We start from the raw sequence: 17,025 nt of genomic DNA on the forward strand, positions 1-17,025 counted from the left end.
CTCCATGCCCATCTCCCCCTTCCCCTCTCCCCCACCCCCATCAGCCCTCAGTTTGTTCTCGGTATTCAAGAGTCTCTCATGGTTTGCCTCCTTGGAATTTTTTCAGTGACAGAAATGTCTTTTGTCCAAAGGAGGCAATTCGTGGTAGGCTCCTGGATAACTTTAGATGAGGGCTTGTCATTAGAAAAATCAAACCACAGGGCGCCTGGGTGGCTCAGTCAGTTGGGTATTTGACTTCAGCTCAGGTCATGATCTCACAGTTCTTGAGTTCAAGCCCCACATCAGGCTCTATGCTGACAGCACAGAGCCTGGAGCCTGGTTTGGATTCTGTGTGTCCCTCTCTGCCCCTCCCCCACTCGCATGCTCACATGTGCTCATTCTCTCTCTCAAAAATAAACATTTAAAAAAAAAGAAAAAGAAAAATCAAACATTAGAGGCTTGGAACTTTTAGCCTTACCCCACACCATCCAGGAAAGGGAGAAGGGTTAGAAATGGAATTAATAAACAATCATGTCAATGTAATGAAGCCTCCATAAAAATCCCAATAGTATGGGGTTCAAGGAGTTTCTGGGTTGGTGAATACAACCATACAACCATGTACTAGGAGGATGTTTGCACCTCAACTCCATGGGGAAAAAATACCTTCCAGACCTCATACTATGTATGTCTTCATCTGGCTGTTTACCTGTATCCTTTTTCTATACTTCATCATATAATGAACTGGTAAAAGTGTTTCCCTGAATTCTGTGAGCCGTTGTAGCAAATGACTGAAACCAAGAAGGGGGTCATGGGAACCTGATCTGTAGCCAATTAGGACAGATGTGGGTAAGCTGGAGACTCACTACTTGCAACTGGTATCTAAAGTGGGGAGCAGTCTTGTAGGACTGAGCCCCTAACCTGTGAGGTCTGTGTTAACTCTTGGTTAGTGTCAGAATTGAACTGAACTGTAGAACACCAAGCTAGTATTAAAGAAATTTGCTTGGTGTGGGGGAAAAAACCCACACATCTGGTAATGGAGGTGTTATGAACATGGTAGTAGTGTGAGAATAAAGCAAAAACACAAGTGAGCCTTTTTCATTTACAAATATTTCTACAAACCCTCACTATTATCAGAATTAGCAATATTTTTCATCCTTGCCAATCTAAAGGAAAAAAAAATTTCAGTTGTTTAATTTGTACTTCTTTGCTTATTAGTGAGATTTTTGTATCTAATGTACGTTATTTGTATTTTTCCCTCTCGGAATATATTTTCTCTTATATACGACCATTTTAAAAAGATATCTAATATCTAAAGACCATCTCATTCAGGTGTGCCTGGGTGGCCCAGTCAGTTAAGTGTCACATCTGGCTTCGGCTCAGGTCATGATCTCACAGTTTGTGAGTTCGAGCCCCACACAGGGCTTTGTTCTGACAGCTCGGGGCCTGGAGCCTGCTTCAGATTTTATGTCTCCTTCTCTCTCTCTACCCTCCCCTGCTTGCTCTCTCTCTCTCTCTCTCAATAATAAACATTAAAAAATAATAATAAAATAAAGACTGTCTCATTCATTTACTTTAATGAGCCTGAGTTTAACAAAAACATGAATTTCTGTGAAAAGATTTTTTCTACCCAAAAACAATACACTCAAGTTAAAACTCATCACAATCTAAAAGTTGAGTGGTTTTTAGATACTTAGCCAAGTCCTTCTGAAAAACATGTTTCTATTCTCCAAATAACCTACATCTCATTCCCAGACTTACCTTACATAAAATATCAGAAACATGAAACATGTATCTCAAAAAGCTAAAACATTCCTCTTTTCTAGTGTAATTCTTCAAGTTGTCTAAATCAGTGAACTAAAAATCTGAAAATGCCATGGAGTTTTCTCAACAACAACAAAAAAACATATGATTTCTTTCATATATTTTATTTTTTCTTGCATGTATTTTAATTGGTTTACCATTAATACATTAATCACCTTTAACAAACCATTTAGATTTAATTTTTTTTTAATGTTTATTTTTGAGAGGGAGGGGCAGAGAGAAAGGCACAGAATCCTAAGCAGGCTCCAGGCTCTGAGCTGCCAGCACAGAGCCCGATGTGGGGCTCAAACTCACAAACAGTGAGATCATGACCTATGCTGAAGTCAGATGATTAACAGACTGAGCCACCCAGTCACCTAAACCATTCAGATTTTAGATTTGGATTTTAAGCCCATTCAGATTTAGGTTTTACCTGTAAAAATTATGGCTGTTTTATGGCATTATTATACATATTTGAATATTACTATTTCATAGAAGAAACAAAAAGTACATCTACATTCAAAACTTCAACGAAAATATTCTTCACCCTTGCATAAAAATCACCCAAGAGTATCATTTCTCATTGGTTGCTGTAATTGTTTTTAATACCTTCAAAGCACATGAATATGCCTTTTCTCCAACGTTAATGGATTTAGGATCATCATCATCCAAGTCTTCCCAAATCCTCACATCACCATCACTTCCACAAGTCACAATACAACTGTGGAGGAAACACAGTCATTAAAAGGTCACCCAATTTCAGCCTTATTAATTTTTTTGGAATACTACTTTATCTTTTTTTTTCAATAAAATCAAGGTGTTAGTCGAAGTCAATGTTTTCTCATTTTATATATGTAAACTTCAATAATAAGGACTGCTAATCTCCTATTCTTATAAAATGAAAGGTGAATTTACTGTTCCCTATACCTCCTCCTTGGCTAAAATTCTTTTTCTGTAATAATGTAAGAAAGAGGTGTATGTAATCTCTCTAACAACATGAACTAGGCCTACCTTTTTGTCCCTGGCACAAAACAATCTCTGACAAATAGAAGCCTTGATAAATGCTTAAGTGAATAAGTGGATGAATACAAGAGCTCAATTATCCAAAGCTGATTATTCAAATGGCTATCTGTATCTCTCAAATCTTGTTTTAAGCCTCTTGTCTTCCTGTTGCTTTATTCATTTGGTGTGTGTCCTATCTGTATGTGTCCTGACTCATATAAAAGCAAACAAAATATAAAAATCACACAATAAATGGCAAAGAGAAGCCATATAAAGAACTATCGAAGTTCAGAAGAAAAAGATTAATTCCCGCCTGGAAAATCAGAGGGATTCATAAGAACGGTGGTATCTACACAGGGAAGTCAAAGGGCAAGGAAGGCAAGTAGAATTAGATATGCTGAGATTGGTGAAAAGAGCAGTTCCAAACAGAGGAATCCATGTGAACCAAAATATGAAGTTACTGAAGAATGGGGGGTTTACTTAGCAGACAGTAAAGGAAACTGAGAAAGAAAATGTAGATTTGGGGTCATCCTATTCACAATGGTCTTAATGCCAGAGTAAGGAACTTGGACTCCCTTCTATAGGAAATAAATAGGAGGGTCATTAGTCTATTTGCCCAGGACATTCCTGATTTATGCATCCTGCTGGTTTGTAATCGGTCCTCTATTTTTCATTTTAAAACATATTAGTATCAGCACATCTGAATGACTCAGAAGAGCATGTGACTCTTGATCTCAGGGCTGAGTGTTAGAGCCCCATGTTGCGTGTAGAGATTACTAAAGAAATATATAAACTTTAAAAAATAAATAAAATGTAGTATGCTAAAAAAAAAAAGTTAGTATTATATGCATCAAAATTGGGGGATGGGTTTGACTGACCTCTTCTTTGCACTTCCAGCTTCTTCCATGGTCTTGTGTAGTAATGTAACATGTACAATGAACAGAGTTCTCACTTTATCACATAGGTAAATCTGAAAGGCAACCAGTGACAACCCATCTCCCCATTCCAATCCTTTCTTGATGCAACATAATACTACCCTTCACAGACAACAGGTGATAACTGATTAAAACCAAAATGAAAACAGTCAGGAGGCCCTTGAGAGAATGATTTCTTTCAGTCTTCAGTGGTGATGGGATAAGTATTTCATACTGCTGCCCCTACTATTTGGTGCAACCAGCTAGCCAGTGAGGAAGATGTAGAAAGTTGCAGATGGTACCAATAGAATATTAGAGTAAAATACAGTGGAATTGATGAGAAATATATATGCAAGAAATAGCTAAGCAGGGACACCTGGGTGGCTCAGCAGGTTGGGCGGCTGACTTTGACTAGATCATGATCTCACGATTTGTGGGTTCGAGGCCCACATTGGGCTCTGTGCTGACAGCTAGCTCAGAGCCTGGAGCCTGCTTCAGATTCTATAGCTCCTTCTCTCTCTGACCCTCCCCTGTTCACGCTGTCTCTCTCTCTCTCAGAAATAAATAAAAACATTAAAAAAAAAAAGAAAGAAATAGCTAAGCAGACCCTGACGAGCTTTTAGAGTAGTCTGAACATTATTCTGACAGTGTTTTTGTCATTTACCATTGGAATAAAACTTAACATTCATTTTATTATTGATTATGCCTTTCAATAAAACATCTTTCAGTAGCAACAAACTAAAAAAAACTATCAAGTACATGTTTAACAAAATATTAAATACTAAATTTCTGCTTCTCAAGAAGTTGATAATGAAAACGTAACATGAACAAAATGTTAGTGGACATTTGCTATGGGGGCTATAGTGATAATACCAACCACAGGAAAGTCAGAAGACGTAAAACTCCTGAAGAAACTTGAACATCTACTTTGTAAGTTAGTACTTATCTTGAGACTCCCTGAAACTATGTTTCTGCAGCTGCAGAAAGTAAGTTTGCATCTTGTCAGCCATGACTTTTCATAATTCAGTACTGTCCAATAGAAACTATTTGGCTCCTGAGCAATCAAAATGTGGTTTAAAGTGTGGCTAGTATGACTGAGGGCTTGAATTTTATATTCAGTTAACTTTTAATTAATTTAAATCTAAATAGCCACATATGGCTAGTGGCTATTGTATTGAACAGTACATTACAACAGACAACAGTGATTCTAAATTAATTTTGTTCATATTTCATTTTAAGTTTTCTAGTACAAGTATGATGTAAAGTTATAGCTGTTAATATGCGGTCTCCATTAGTAAAAGAATTTTTCAAACAGTTAAATGATACTGGTTTTATTTCAATTTCATTAGAGCATTTAAATAGAAAATCAGATTAATTCCAATAATGGTTTAGTTTTTTCTCCAGTTCACAGAAACAAAGTAAAGCTTCTTAAAGTGTATTCTGTGGAAGTGAAATATCTAACATTATTGGGAATTCTAACTTCATTTGAAAAGTTTAATGCTAAAGATAAAATTCTTTCTTTTTTAGTAATACACATTTTGGTAGAGCACAGTACTGTAGTAAAAACAAAGCACTTACTAAATTAAGAAATCTATGAAACACAGATGTACCCAGAATTGAAACTATAATTCATAACCAAATGAACTGTGAAAATGTATCAATCAAAACAGAAGACACAGTTGTCAAATTCTGAGATAATTTAATTTATACCCAGAATGACTGAACATAATTTTTAAAACAAGTTGATGTTAGATATACAAATATACTTCAGCACTGCATGAGATGGTTCCTCTCCTGCCCATCATCAATTAGATTTTTAAAATATAGGAGTCTTTGAAGAGTGACTTTATAAAACATAAGTGTCCTATAATGATAGTATTATTATTATCATCATCATCACTATAGGAAAGTTTCCTAAATCTTAGCTGTATTTTGTTCAAAATCAATTAATGATCTTTAAGCATTCAACTTAAGCCTCTGAAGCTTTTGGTGAAATGCAGTTAATGAAAACAAAGCTTATGCACAGGAAGATGCTAAAATTTATCCCTACAAAAGCAAATCAAGAATTGAACAACTTGGGGTGCCTGGGTGGCTTAGTCGGTTGAGCGTCCGACTTTCGCTTAGGTCATGATCTCGCGGTTTGTGGGTTCGAGCCCCGCGTCGGGCTCTGTGCTGACTGCCAGCTCAGAGCCTGGAGCCTGTTTCAGTCTGTGACTCCCTCTCTCTCTCTGACCCTCCCCTGCTCACGCTGTCTCTCTCTCTCTCCTAGAAATAAATAAAACATTAAAAAAAAAAAAAAAAGAATTGAACAACTTGAACATTAAAAGCTGAAAGAGTGGATATCATTTTGAAATTCTCTAATTGTACTCTGAAGTATCTTGACTTGTGAGAAGAATCTTCTGAGGGAACTGCTCTTATTAATTATATAAACTCATGTTCTCTGCTAAAAAAAATGAAATGGAATAGGCTTAAAATTTGTGAAATATTTAAAGAAACCAGAAAACTTAGTTGATGAATTAAAAAATGATCAAAAAATATACATATAATATAAAAAAATAAAAAGTAAAAAATACTGAGTAACTTACTATTGAAAAAGGGTACTCTGAATGAAGGTAAAAAGACAGAACCCATAAAAATACTGAAAGGTAAAAGATTTACTCGTTTCAATTAAAATAAATTTTTAAAAACTGAAGACTCTTGCATTTAGTAGAATTTGCTCAGAGCTTATGAGATATGTGAGAACCTAAAAAAAGTATTTTCTCATACTGAAAAATACTATGTCGTAGGGGTGCCTGAATGGCTCAGTTAAGTGTCTGACTCTTGATTTCAACTCAGGTCATGATCTCATGGTTTGTGGGTTCGAGCCTGGTGTCGGGCTCTGTGCTGACAGCTAGCTCAGAGACTGGAGCCTGTCTTCGGATTCTGTGACTCCTCTCTCTCTGACCCTCCCCTGCTCACGCTGTCTCTATCTCTCTCAAAAATAAATAAAACATTAAAAAAGAAGAAGAAAAAAATATTATCGTCTTAAAAAGAGTTAACTCATCTCACTTCAAGGTCTCACCATAAATGCAACTGTGAGAAAGACTGCAGCCAATTTTATAAGAAAATAAAAATAAGACTATATTGAAAAAGTACATTTTTCAGAAAAATATCAGCAATGCCATGTTATAGACAAGCTAAAAGAACTGGTTATAGTAAGTGAATACGTACCAAGAATATTCTACTTATGTAAATGTTTATATGTTTAATGTTTAGGAAATCAATATAAAATTCTTTAACGTTTTAGTATCATAAATATGTCTTTAGAAAAAATAATTTAAAAGTTTTTTGTGTTGTTTTGTTTTGTTTATTTGAAAGAGAGAGTGAGCTCATAAACAAGGGAGAGGGACAGGAGAGAGAACCTTAAGCAGGCTCCATCCTTAGCAGAGCCTAACTCAGAGCTTAATCTCACAATCAGGAGATCCTGACCTGAGCCAGAATCGGGAGTCAGATGCTTAACCGACTGAGCTACCCAGGAGCCCAAAACAGTTTTGAACAGAAATGTTATAGCTCTATCAAAACAGAATAATTTGTTAATCAATAAATAATTTAAAAAATTATATAATTTCAATTATTTTGGAATCCTTCTCCCCATTCCCAAAGGTTTCCAGGTTTAGATGATAAGAAAACCACTGTAAGTTTCTGAGTATAAGGACTAATTATATCATGCCGTTATCCTCTTTGTGACATAACTACAAGAAGCCAATGATTACCAAGGCATTTCTATCTAGATTCTCCATCCTCACAGAACAAGGTTCATTTCCTAATCTGACCACCTCTTCCTAACCTTAGCTTCCACTGGGCCTCATGAAATTAATTCATGGTGCCAGTGGTGCCAGACTATCCTCAGCTTTTTTCCTGAACATTTCTTGGGAACACAGATTCCTCTTCAGCCCTCTTAAAAGGTGGTTGATTTCTCTTCTACAATCCTCTGGGGCCTGTCAGTGGGCCTTCCTTGCACTTCATTTCTACTTCCATTCTATTGTTATACCCTACTCTCTTTAAAAAAAAAAAGAAAAAAAAAAAAGGGCAAAAAACTGCTATCAGACTACCTACAAATTCCTAAAGAGAAATCTCCCATGTTCTCTAAGGAATCTTAGCATAAGGTTCATTGTCATTTCCAAACAACACTATGCCTTTTTAAAAAATGTTTATTTGTGGGGCACCTGGGTGGCTCAGTCAGGTAAGCGTCCGACTTTGGCTCAGGTGATGATCTCATGGTTCGTGGGTTTGAGCCCTGCGTCGGGCTATTCTGACGGCTAGCTCAGAGCCTGGAGCCTGTTTCGGATTCTGTATCTCCCTCTCTATCTCTGACCCTTTCCTGTTCTCCCTACCCCCCCCCCCCTTCTCTCTCTCTCAGGAATAAATAAAACATTAAAAGAAAATTCCAAGCAGGTTCCACACTAGCAGCTCAGAGCCTGATGCATGGTTCTGTTTCATAAACTGTGAGATCATGACCTGAGCTAATAAAATCAAGAGCCGGACGTTTAACTCACTGATCCACCTATGTGCTCTGAATAACACTATTCCTATGGTAATTCTTAGTATTTTCAATATCCATGTAAATGAAACCTTCTTATACTACATCTTGTCCTTCGCTTCATCTCAGACTCCCACTGTCATAGCATAGATTTTGTCTTTACAAATATCGCAAATTCTTCAGAATTTCAATCATCCTAATCACTTATCTTTTCATCTTATACCCATAGTATCCTAACTTCAACAATTTTTTATTTCTATTAGGATCTACAATCTATTGAAACTAACTTCTCACTATCTCTCACTCCCTTCAAATTCTCACATCCCTCCAAATCTGGCTTAGATTCCACAGTCTGTTCTTAAAATCACTTCTTTGCATCATCCTCAAACCCCATTCCTTTGTCATACTTACCTGACAAAACTCCAACCCTGGTTAAATCCAACTCTATGCCCATTGATAAGTAGGATTTGCAGAGCTAAATGTGGCTAGCAAAAAACACATAACTGGGTTGTCTGGTCTCACACTAAATTCATGATCGCTAACCTAAAGTAGGCCTTTAGTGTTGCCCACTTTTCCAACTAACTACATTTCCCTAGGTCATTCAGCTTTCCCTTTCTTCTTATCATCTCTTATCTACTCCTCATTCTTCAAACCTCCACAGCCTCCTCACTCTCAACTAAAGACTTTGCTTCCTATTTTACTCAGAAAACTGAAGCAGCCTGTAGAAACTGGCCTCATGTTCTCCCCATCCCTCCTAGGTGCTCCTTCTTTCCACTTGTGAATTTGACCATACTCCTATCTTTGGCCACTTTCTCTCCCTTGTGCACTCTACTACAGCCCCTCTTACCTACTACTCAAGGCTATCACTCCAGCAATTCTCTCTCTTCCTACTATAACATCAGTGTATCCCTCCCCGTTGGATCATCTCCACTCATACATACACTGCATCTCCCACTTTAAAACAAAAACCTTTCTGGGGCACCCAGGTGGCTCAGATGGTTAAGTTGCTGACTTCAGCTCAGGTCATGATCTCACTGTCTGTGGGTTCAAGCCCTGTGTCAGGCTCCGTGTTGACAGCTCAGAGCCTGGAGCCTGCTTTGGATTCTGTGTCTCCCTCTCTATCTGCCCTCCCCTGCTTGTGCTTGCCCTCTCTCTCTCTCTCTCTCAAAAATAATAAACATTAAAACAAAATCTTTCCTGATCTCACATTCCTATTCAACTACCCTTACTCTTTAGAGTGCCATCCTTGCTAATTCTAATTCCTCCCTTTTCCAGTTTCATGAATACACTGCAACAAGGTTTTCATTCTCACCACTCCACAGAAAAGCTAGATCACCCAATGCCTCCACATTACCAAATCTAATGGTAAATTCTCAGTCCTCAACTTGACCCACCAGCAGCATTTGACACAGTTTATTATTTCCTGCTCCTTAAAATGCTTAATTCATTTGGCTTCTAGACATCATTCTTACCTCTTGTTTTCTACTTTTCTAGCCAGCCCTTCATAAGTCTCCTTAGGTGGGCCTTCTTTCTTTAATTTCATCTCCAAATATTTTGGAGTGTCCCAGGGCTTAGCCTTTACTTTTTTCTCAACTACATTTACTCCCTCCCTAGGTGATTTCATCCAGGTTCATAGCATGAAATATTTATTAACTTCCACATCTAGATTTCCAGTCAAGACCTCAATCCTTAACTCTAGGAGGCATCAGCAAAAGATACAGATTTCTACCTCTAGAAATCTGTATCTTCTTCTCTTAGCTTTATTTCTTCTCTTAGCTTTAGACTCATTTATTTATCCAACTGTCTACACCTCTAGTTGAGTATCTCAAAGATATATTGCAAACATTCAAATGTAAACTCAAAATCTCCACTCTTGTTTTACCTCTGAAATCATCTCCTGTCCAAACATTTCAGATATCTGTGAATTATACCATCATTTCCCCAAATATAGCATCGGAGACTCAGATGTTATCCCAGACATCTCCATCTCCTTCATCATTAATGTCTGATCTATCCTGTTGATTCTACCTCTTAAATATTTCCTGAATGCATCCTCTTTTTCCCCATACATGTCTTTTCTAATCCAAGCCTCCATCACACTCCACGAGACTAATGCAGGTACCTCCTCATAGTCTTTCTGCATCCACTTCTACTTTTCCAGTTCATCCTCCACATAACTTCTCAAAAACAAGAGTCCGGGGTGCCTGGGTGGCTCAGTCAGTTACGTGTCTGACTACAATTCAGGTCATGATCTCACAGTTTGTGAGGTAGAGCTCCAGATCAGAGCCTAGAGCCTGCTTAGGATTCTGTGTCTCCCTCTCTCTGCCCCTCCCCTGCGGTGTTTTGTCTTTCTCTCTCTCAAAAATAAACACTTAAAAATAAAAAAGTCTGATCACATCCTCTGCTTCAAATTTTTAATACCTTTCTATGGCTTTTAAAATGAAAACGTGATTCCCTAATAAATCTTGGGTAGGATGGCCACTGCCTACCTTCATAGATTACATCTTTCATCAACCTCTGCATCACACTCTACATTTTGGCATCACTAGCTTTCTTTCAGTCCTCTGAGCATAGCATGGTCCCTAACCCCACTGGAATTTTGCAGGGTTTGCTCTGCCTGGAATGCTAGCACCACCACCCCACTGCCACTCCCCCCATCTCTTTATACTAACATCCCTTAACACATACTCAATCTTCAGATCTCATCTCAAGAAACACTTCCTCCAAGAAACCTTTCCCACCTCCTCAAACTGTATCAACATTCCTTCATATATGCTTATCATTATACCTATCATTTAATATTCCTTAGTATAATTCTAAAAGTACATTCAATTTTGTGATTATTCTGTGCACAATGTCACTCTAAAAAGACTCTAAAGTCAATGAAGGAAGAGACTGTTCTTTCTATTACAGTATCTCTAGCCTCCATCAGAATTGACACACAGATATTTTTTCAATAAATGAAAATTTCAATACGGGACTGACAGTGGAAGCCACAAAACTGGATAGTACTGCAGAGGAATGGGATTTAGAAAGATACAAAAGAGACTAGAATAATCTTGGGAAAATTATCACAATCAATTAAGCAAAGGAAATACGTTGGGGGGGAAAAACTGTCAAAAAGTTAAAAACAATAAAAAAAGAAATAGTATCACAAAAGCCAAAGAAAGACATAACACAAAAGCGACAGAAAAGGCCACTAAATTGGACAAGGAGGTGGTTTAGCCATCTGACAAAATAATCACGTGGGACGCAGAGGGCAAGTGATAAATAGTGATAAAAGATAAATAGGAGAAAGCTCACATCTTGCCAACTCCTCTGGAAAGAAAATTTTACACTCGTTGACTTTTGAGATATACTAAAACTACAAGGACGGTCCGAATCGAACAATAAATCTAAGGAAAATACGTGTGCCATTTTAGACTTTAGCCTTTTTTCCATCGGGGTGCGTCATTTTAGGCTGACTGCTTATCTGACGCATAACAATAAGTTTTCTAATATTTACACCTGAAACATTCTTTTCGTTTCTCAAAGTACCTTACCTCCCCAAATCATCAAAACAGACATCTGTGTGTCCCTCGGTATGTCCAAATCTCATCGGCTTCTGGGTGGCAGGCATCGTTTCCTCCAACTACCTACAAATGTTTTATCAAAACTAGTATTAGTTTGGGGCGCCTGGGTGGCTTAGTCGGTTAAGCGTCCGACTTTCGCTTAGGTCATGATCTCACGTTCGTGGGTTCGAGCCCCGCATCGGGCTCTGTGCTGACTGCCAGCTCGGAGCCTGGAGCCTGTTTCAGTCTGTGACTCCCTCTCTCTCTGACCCTCCCCTGCTCACGCTGTCTCTCTCTCTCTCTCTCTCTCTCCTAGAAATAATAAATTAAAAAAAAAAATTTAAAAAAAAAACTAGTATTAGTTTTAAGAGGAGGAAAAGAGGGTGGCTGAAAGGGAAGCAGGGAAGTTAGTCTCCCGACGGCCCCTCTACCCCCCACCAGAGTGGCACAAACAAAAAAAAGCAGAGGGCCTGCGAGACAGTTAGCCGGAAGGGGACACGCTTCCCTTCCGTGCTCTGCAAGGACACGGGCAGCGCCAGGGAGCACTCACCGAGAGAACGGAGCTCCACGGCTGAGGAAAAGCATGCAACAAACGCCCGCGCAGGGCCGCTTCCCGCGCTCCGGCGTGCTCGCTACACTGCGCCTGCGCAGGGCCGCCCGCCCACCCACGCCCGGCGCAGGGCCGGACAGGAGGCGACGGATGGTGGCGTCAGCGGCGCGCCGCCTGCAAAGGGAAAAAAGCCGGGTGCTGGGGGAGTGAGGAAGAAAGGGAGGGTGCCGAACACGGAAGTGATGGCAGCGCCTTGGGAGCAAGTGGAGGCGGTGACCGCATCGTCTGAGACCAGAACCCGGCGCCGAGGGGTGGCAGCTTGCAGAAAGGCATCCGCCTTGTAGGACCTACGGGAGGTGCGGGAGTGACTGGGCCTTCCTTCACCTTAGCGAGCACCGGAGTGATGGCGATGGTGATGGCGGCAGTTACTCGGACAGCCCCGGTTAAGCTGCGCTCTGAGAGGTGAGTGGGGGAAGGGTGGCTGCTGCCTGGCCTTGTCGATTGGGGTCTGCTATCACCTTCCAGGCTTTCCTAACATGCAGCCGTATCCGGGTTCCTGAACTTGTCCAGCCTCTCCGTGGGGCCCTGCTAAAGAATGAAGTATTTGAGCATCTTCTCTCCAAAAGGGAGAGACCCTGCCCAAGCCTTTGATCTTGGCATCCTTCGCGCCCTCACCTTGTCGTTTCTATGGAGATAAAGGAGGGAAGACTGTAATCTTAGTTCTCACTCCCTGGAGATATGGCCCATACATTAATGCTTATTTGGGAAGACTCTTTACATATTTATATATATCCCTGAAGAAGAAAGTAACTTGGGTTTCCCCGTTTAGACCCCACCTGAAGTTCACTGAAGTGCGTATTTAGATCTAAAAGAAGAACCAGAACTAAAGTATACTGTTGATGACTTCTCTCCTTGCAGTCTGAGCGAAGGTCTTGGCCATTAAGTTTATGGTTTAGATTGTGTCCTTATGTTCTCCATGTTGGTGGACCAGTCTCTCTGTTGAATACCTTCACAGTTGCATATTTTTGTGGTACTCACTTTGTAGTCTCCATCGGATACGAGTTTATGACATAAATGAGACCTTTTTTTGGTGTAGAGATTTCCCCCTTGTTTTTTAATCTAGTTCCACTGTGAAAAGTTGCACAGTTACACAAACCGTGCTATTGTTCTTAACGTCTTGGCGTTGTGTGAAGAATTGTTTTGAGTACTAGGGCTCCAAATAGGCTTTCTAGATACTTAAGTTTGATATATTAATGAAGAGGAAGAATGATGAGCTGAAAATGAACTTGGGATTTGTGGGAACATATTGTTAATTTCCCACCACAGCAAAAGATACCTGATATGATTCTGTGTACCTTAATTTTATTTGGAGATCATTCATTAATTTTTAGATAGACTGATCTGTAATTTTTTTTATCCAAGTGAGTGTAATTGGATAAACTAAGGGATAAAGATGAACTCTGATAATATTTGTCTCTGTACTGAGTATATCATGATGAGATTTCAAGGTAGTACTATTCAGACTCAGCACAATAAGAATCTAAATTGGTCCAACAGTACAGGTATAAAATGTCCTAACTATGATATCTATAACACCGTGTAACTTTAAGCTATGAGTGGTGTTTGTACTTCTCACCCTTCACTCTGTCTTAGCAATCAAGCCATTTGATTCATAGGTTAAAGAAAAATTTCCTTTACAAATTTTACATGTTTGGAAAGAGCTTGGGCCTTAAAGTTGAACAGCCCTAGGTTTTAATTTTCACTGTCAGTTACTATTGTATGACCTTGAATATGCTTTACTTTTTCTGAATGTCATCCTCATCTCTAAAATGGAAACACCTACTTCCATTGATTGTTATAGCATAAAGGAGATACTCAAGAATGTATGAAATTGTCACTAATGTCTAGTGTTATTAACAGGCTACTTGGGTAGGTACTTAATGCTTTTATTTAAAATGGAATTTATTTTTGTTTAAATCATTGAACAAAATTTTTAAAATATTTTTCAAACATTAAAAGATGTATTCTTTTGCGAGTATAAAATTTTCACAAGTCCATTTCTCTTTCACTCAAATGCCTACAAATTTTAATGTCAATGAGTTTATGGTCTTGTTGATGGAAACTGACATTCAAACATGTATAAGACAGAGTAGTAATGAAATGCATGTAACTTAAATGTTAGCAAAATTGTTTGGTAATATAGGATAACCTAGCTTTTTAAAAACAATCCATTGTAACTGTCACTGATCTGGCTGTCAAAATTTTCCAAACGGATTTATGTATCATTCACGGTGCAGTCTCACAGGAGTGGGTAGCTGAATGAACTCACTGGAAATGATACCAAGGTGGCAATTTCAATTGCAGTGAAGATTAGCTTTGCCCTGTTGCAACCATTTTCAGGACCCTTAGGTTCACAAATATTGTTCTCAAGGGCAATAGGGTGAGAAAACATGAATATATATTACCATACTACTGATGGTGATGAGTATTATCTACATCATATACTCTTAGAAACTCAGTTTATCTGAGATGTATATCAGTATTGCCTTATGGAAGGAGTAAAAAATGCCTTTTCAATAAAATATGTACTTGATGTAAAAATCACCAATTATCTGCAAGATAAGCCTGGAAGAGAATGTTAAAATAACTGGGAGAACAGAGTATTGATAAAAATAACAATGAAGGCAGTTTAGAAATCTGAAGGTTTGTGTATCTCTGAAGGTGTTCTGAGAGTTACCAGCTATTTAATTTTTGGAGTAAATAATTCTTGACATGTATGAACTTCCTTAGGTATAAAAGGCAATACAGTAAAAGCTCTATTTCTGCCTATCCAGTTCCTGTGGCTAAAGGCAGCCACACTGTTTGATTATGGTGTTACATGAATAGTGGATCGTTACACAGCAAGACAAATATAATCACTCTTTTATTGATGAAGAAACCAAGGCTCAGAAATATTGTGGTTTGTCCAAAGTCACACTCCTACCAAATGTTGGAACTAGAAGTAGAGCATATGTCTTTTTTTTTTTTTGAGCACAGATCTTTTACCTTTCTGGTTCAAGGTAGTCTACTATACTGCCTCTCTAAATCATAACTGTTGCCATAAAACTTAGAATTTAGTAAAACATGTCAGGACATAAAAGCATTTTATTTAAGTATAGAATCATAGTAGTCTGTTACAACTAGCAGATGTAAAACTTGTCACCCAGGCTACAATATAAGCATATGTTAATTATTGTAAAACAGTGGAAAGAATAATTCATAATTAGTTTTTAAGAAACTGCCTACTATTTCTGTTGAAATCTATGTATTTACTAAGTTAGCTCACAAGAAATAATTTTTTTTAATAATTAAAAGTTTTGTTATTTGTACCCATGATGTTTCTATAAAGAATTTATAAAATTTTTTAACTTTCTAAAAAGACAGCATTTAATATCGGGAATAACATAAAGTACTGGCTGAAGCCTCCTCCATCTCAGATTTTCGAGGTATATTTTTGTGTAGATTTTCTAGCCTTATATGCGGACTTGTTTCCGCTTGCTATTTCTTAAAAGTTTTGCATCTTTCCAAACCTCTCGTTTTTAGAAATTAACTTCTACATGAAAAGTTCTGAGTAATAATATCAGGTAGCAAATATGTGTTTTCATTAAGTTCCATGTATGCTATTTTCATATGCCTTTATCCTGGCAATAAAAACGTGAGACAGCTGTCATTATCCAGATTTTACAGTGTGAAAACTGAAGCTAAATTAGATTTTAAAAATCAGGTGACATAACTACTAAGTGACAGATTCCAAATTTTAGCCCATGTTTGATGATTTAGCCCCTCATGCTATTTCATCTGCATCATGCTTTATTTTTTTTTTTAAGTTTATGTATTAATTTTGAGAGAGAGAGAGCAAGCCAGTGACTGCAAGCACATGCACCAGCAGGGGATGGGCAGAGAGAGGGAAAGAGAGAATCCCAAGCCTGCTCCACACTTGTCAGTGCAGAGCCAGATGTGAGGCTCAAACGCAAGAACCATGAAATCATGACCGGAGTGGAACTCAGCAGTCAGACGCCTAACCAAGTGAGCCACCCAGGCACCACCATGCTTAATTTTTAAATATAGTGTAGTGAAAAAGTGTAGATTAATAATTTTTTATAGATCTTTAAAACTTTAAAAGTTTCTCTTTAGACTAAATTTCTCTTACAGGAAAAAAGATTGCAAGGAAATAAGCCAAAATGTCTAAGCTGATTGTCTCTAGGTAATTGAATTGTAGTTTTTTTCCTCGGTTTTAAACTTGTCTGAAGGTTCTGTATACTTTATACTGAGCATATAGTGTTTTCATAATTAAAAAATTACAAATTGGAGGGGCGCCTGGGTGGCTTAGTCGGTTAAGCGTCCGACTTTCGCTTAGGTCATGATCTCGCGGTTCGTGGGTTCGAGCCCCGAGTCGGGCTCTGCGCTGACTGCCAGCTCAAAGCCTGGAGCCTGTTTCAGAGTCTGTCACTCCCTCTCTCTCTGACCCTCCCCTGCTCACGCTGTCTTTCTCTCTCTCCTTGAAATAAATAAAAAATATTTAAAAAAAAAAAGTTAAAAAAAAATTAAATTAGAAAGAAAAAAATACATCCATTCAATCTAATTTGTTCCCTAAAGAGTTACAGTCATAAATCTTTAAGATTCTGGTTTCTTTTTTTCTTTTTTTTTTTTTTTTTTTTTTTTTTTTTTTTT

At 38.2% G+C, this 17,025-nt stretch overlaps 2 protein-coding genes across 2 annotated transcripts in view; one reads left to right on the forward strand and one right to left on the reverse strand.

The window, feature by feature from the left end:
- Positions 1-12,389, reverse strand: part of WDHD1 (WD repeat and HMG-box DNA binding protein 1) — a 66,522-nt gene extending 54,133 nt beyond the window's left edge. The window contains exons 1-3 of the mRNA XM_077768257.1: positions 12,316-12,389; positions 11,757-11,849; positions 2,389-2,500 (exon numbers count right to left, since the gene is read on the reverse strand). Coding sequence (XP_077624383.1) covers positions 2,389-2,500; positions 11,757-11,833 — 189 coding nt within the window. The 5' untranslated portion in view covers positions 11,834-11,849; positions 12,316-12,389. The remainder of the gene's footprint in view (positions 1-2,388; positions 2,501-11,756; positions 11,850-12,315) is intronic.
- A 71-nt stretch (positions 12,390-12,460) lies between these two features.
- Positions 12,461-17,025, forward strand: part of SOCS4 (suppressor of cytokine signaling 4) — a 17,768-nt gene continuing 13,203 nt past the window's right edge. Inside the window, exon 1 of the mRNA XM_077768268.1 lies at positions 12,461-12,777. The gene's annotated coding sequence lies outside the window, so the exon portion shown is untranslated. The remainder of the gene's footprint in view (positions 12,778-17,025) is intronic.

This window comes from Crocuta crocuta, unplaced genomic scaffold (genome assembly GCF_008692635.1).
Source record: "Crocuta crocuta isolate KB4526 unplaced genomic scaffold, BGI_CrCroc_1.0 scaffold10, whole genome shotgun sequence".
Taxonomy (NCBI): domain Eukaryota; kingdom Metazoa; phylum Chordata; class Mammalia; order Carnivora; family Hyaenidae; genus Crocuta; species Crocuta crocuta.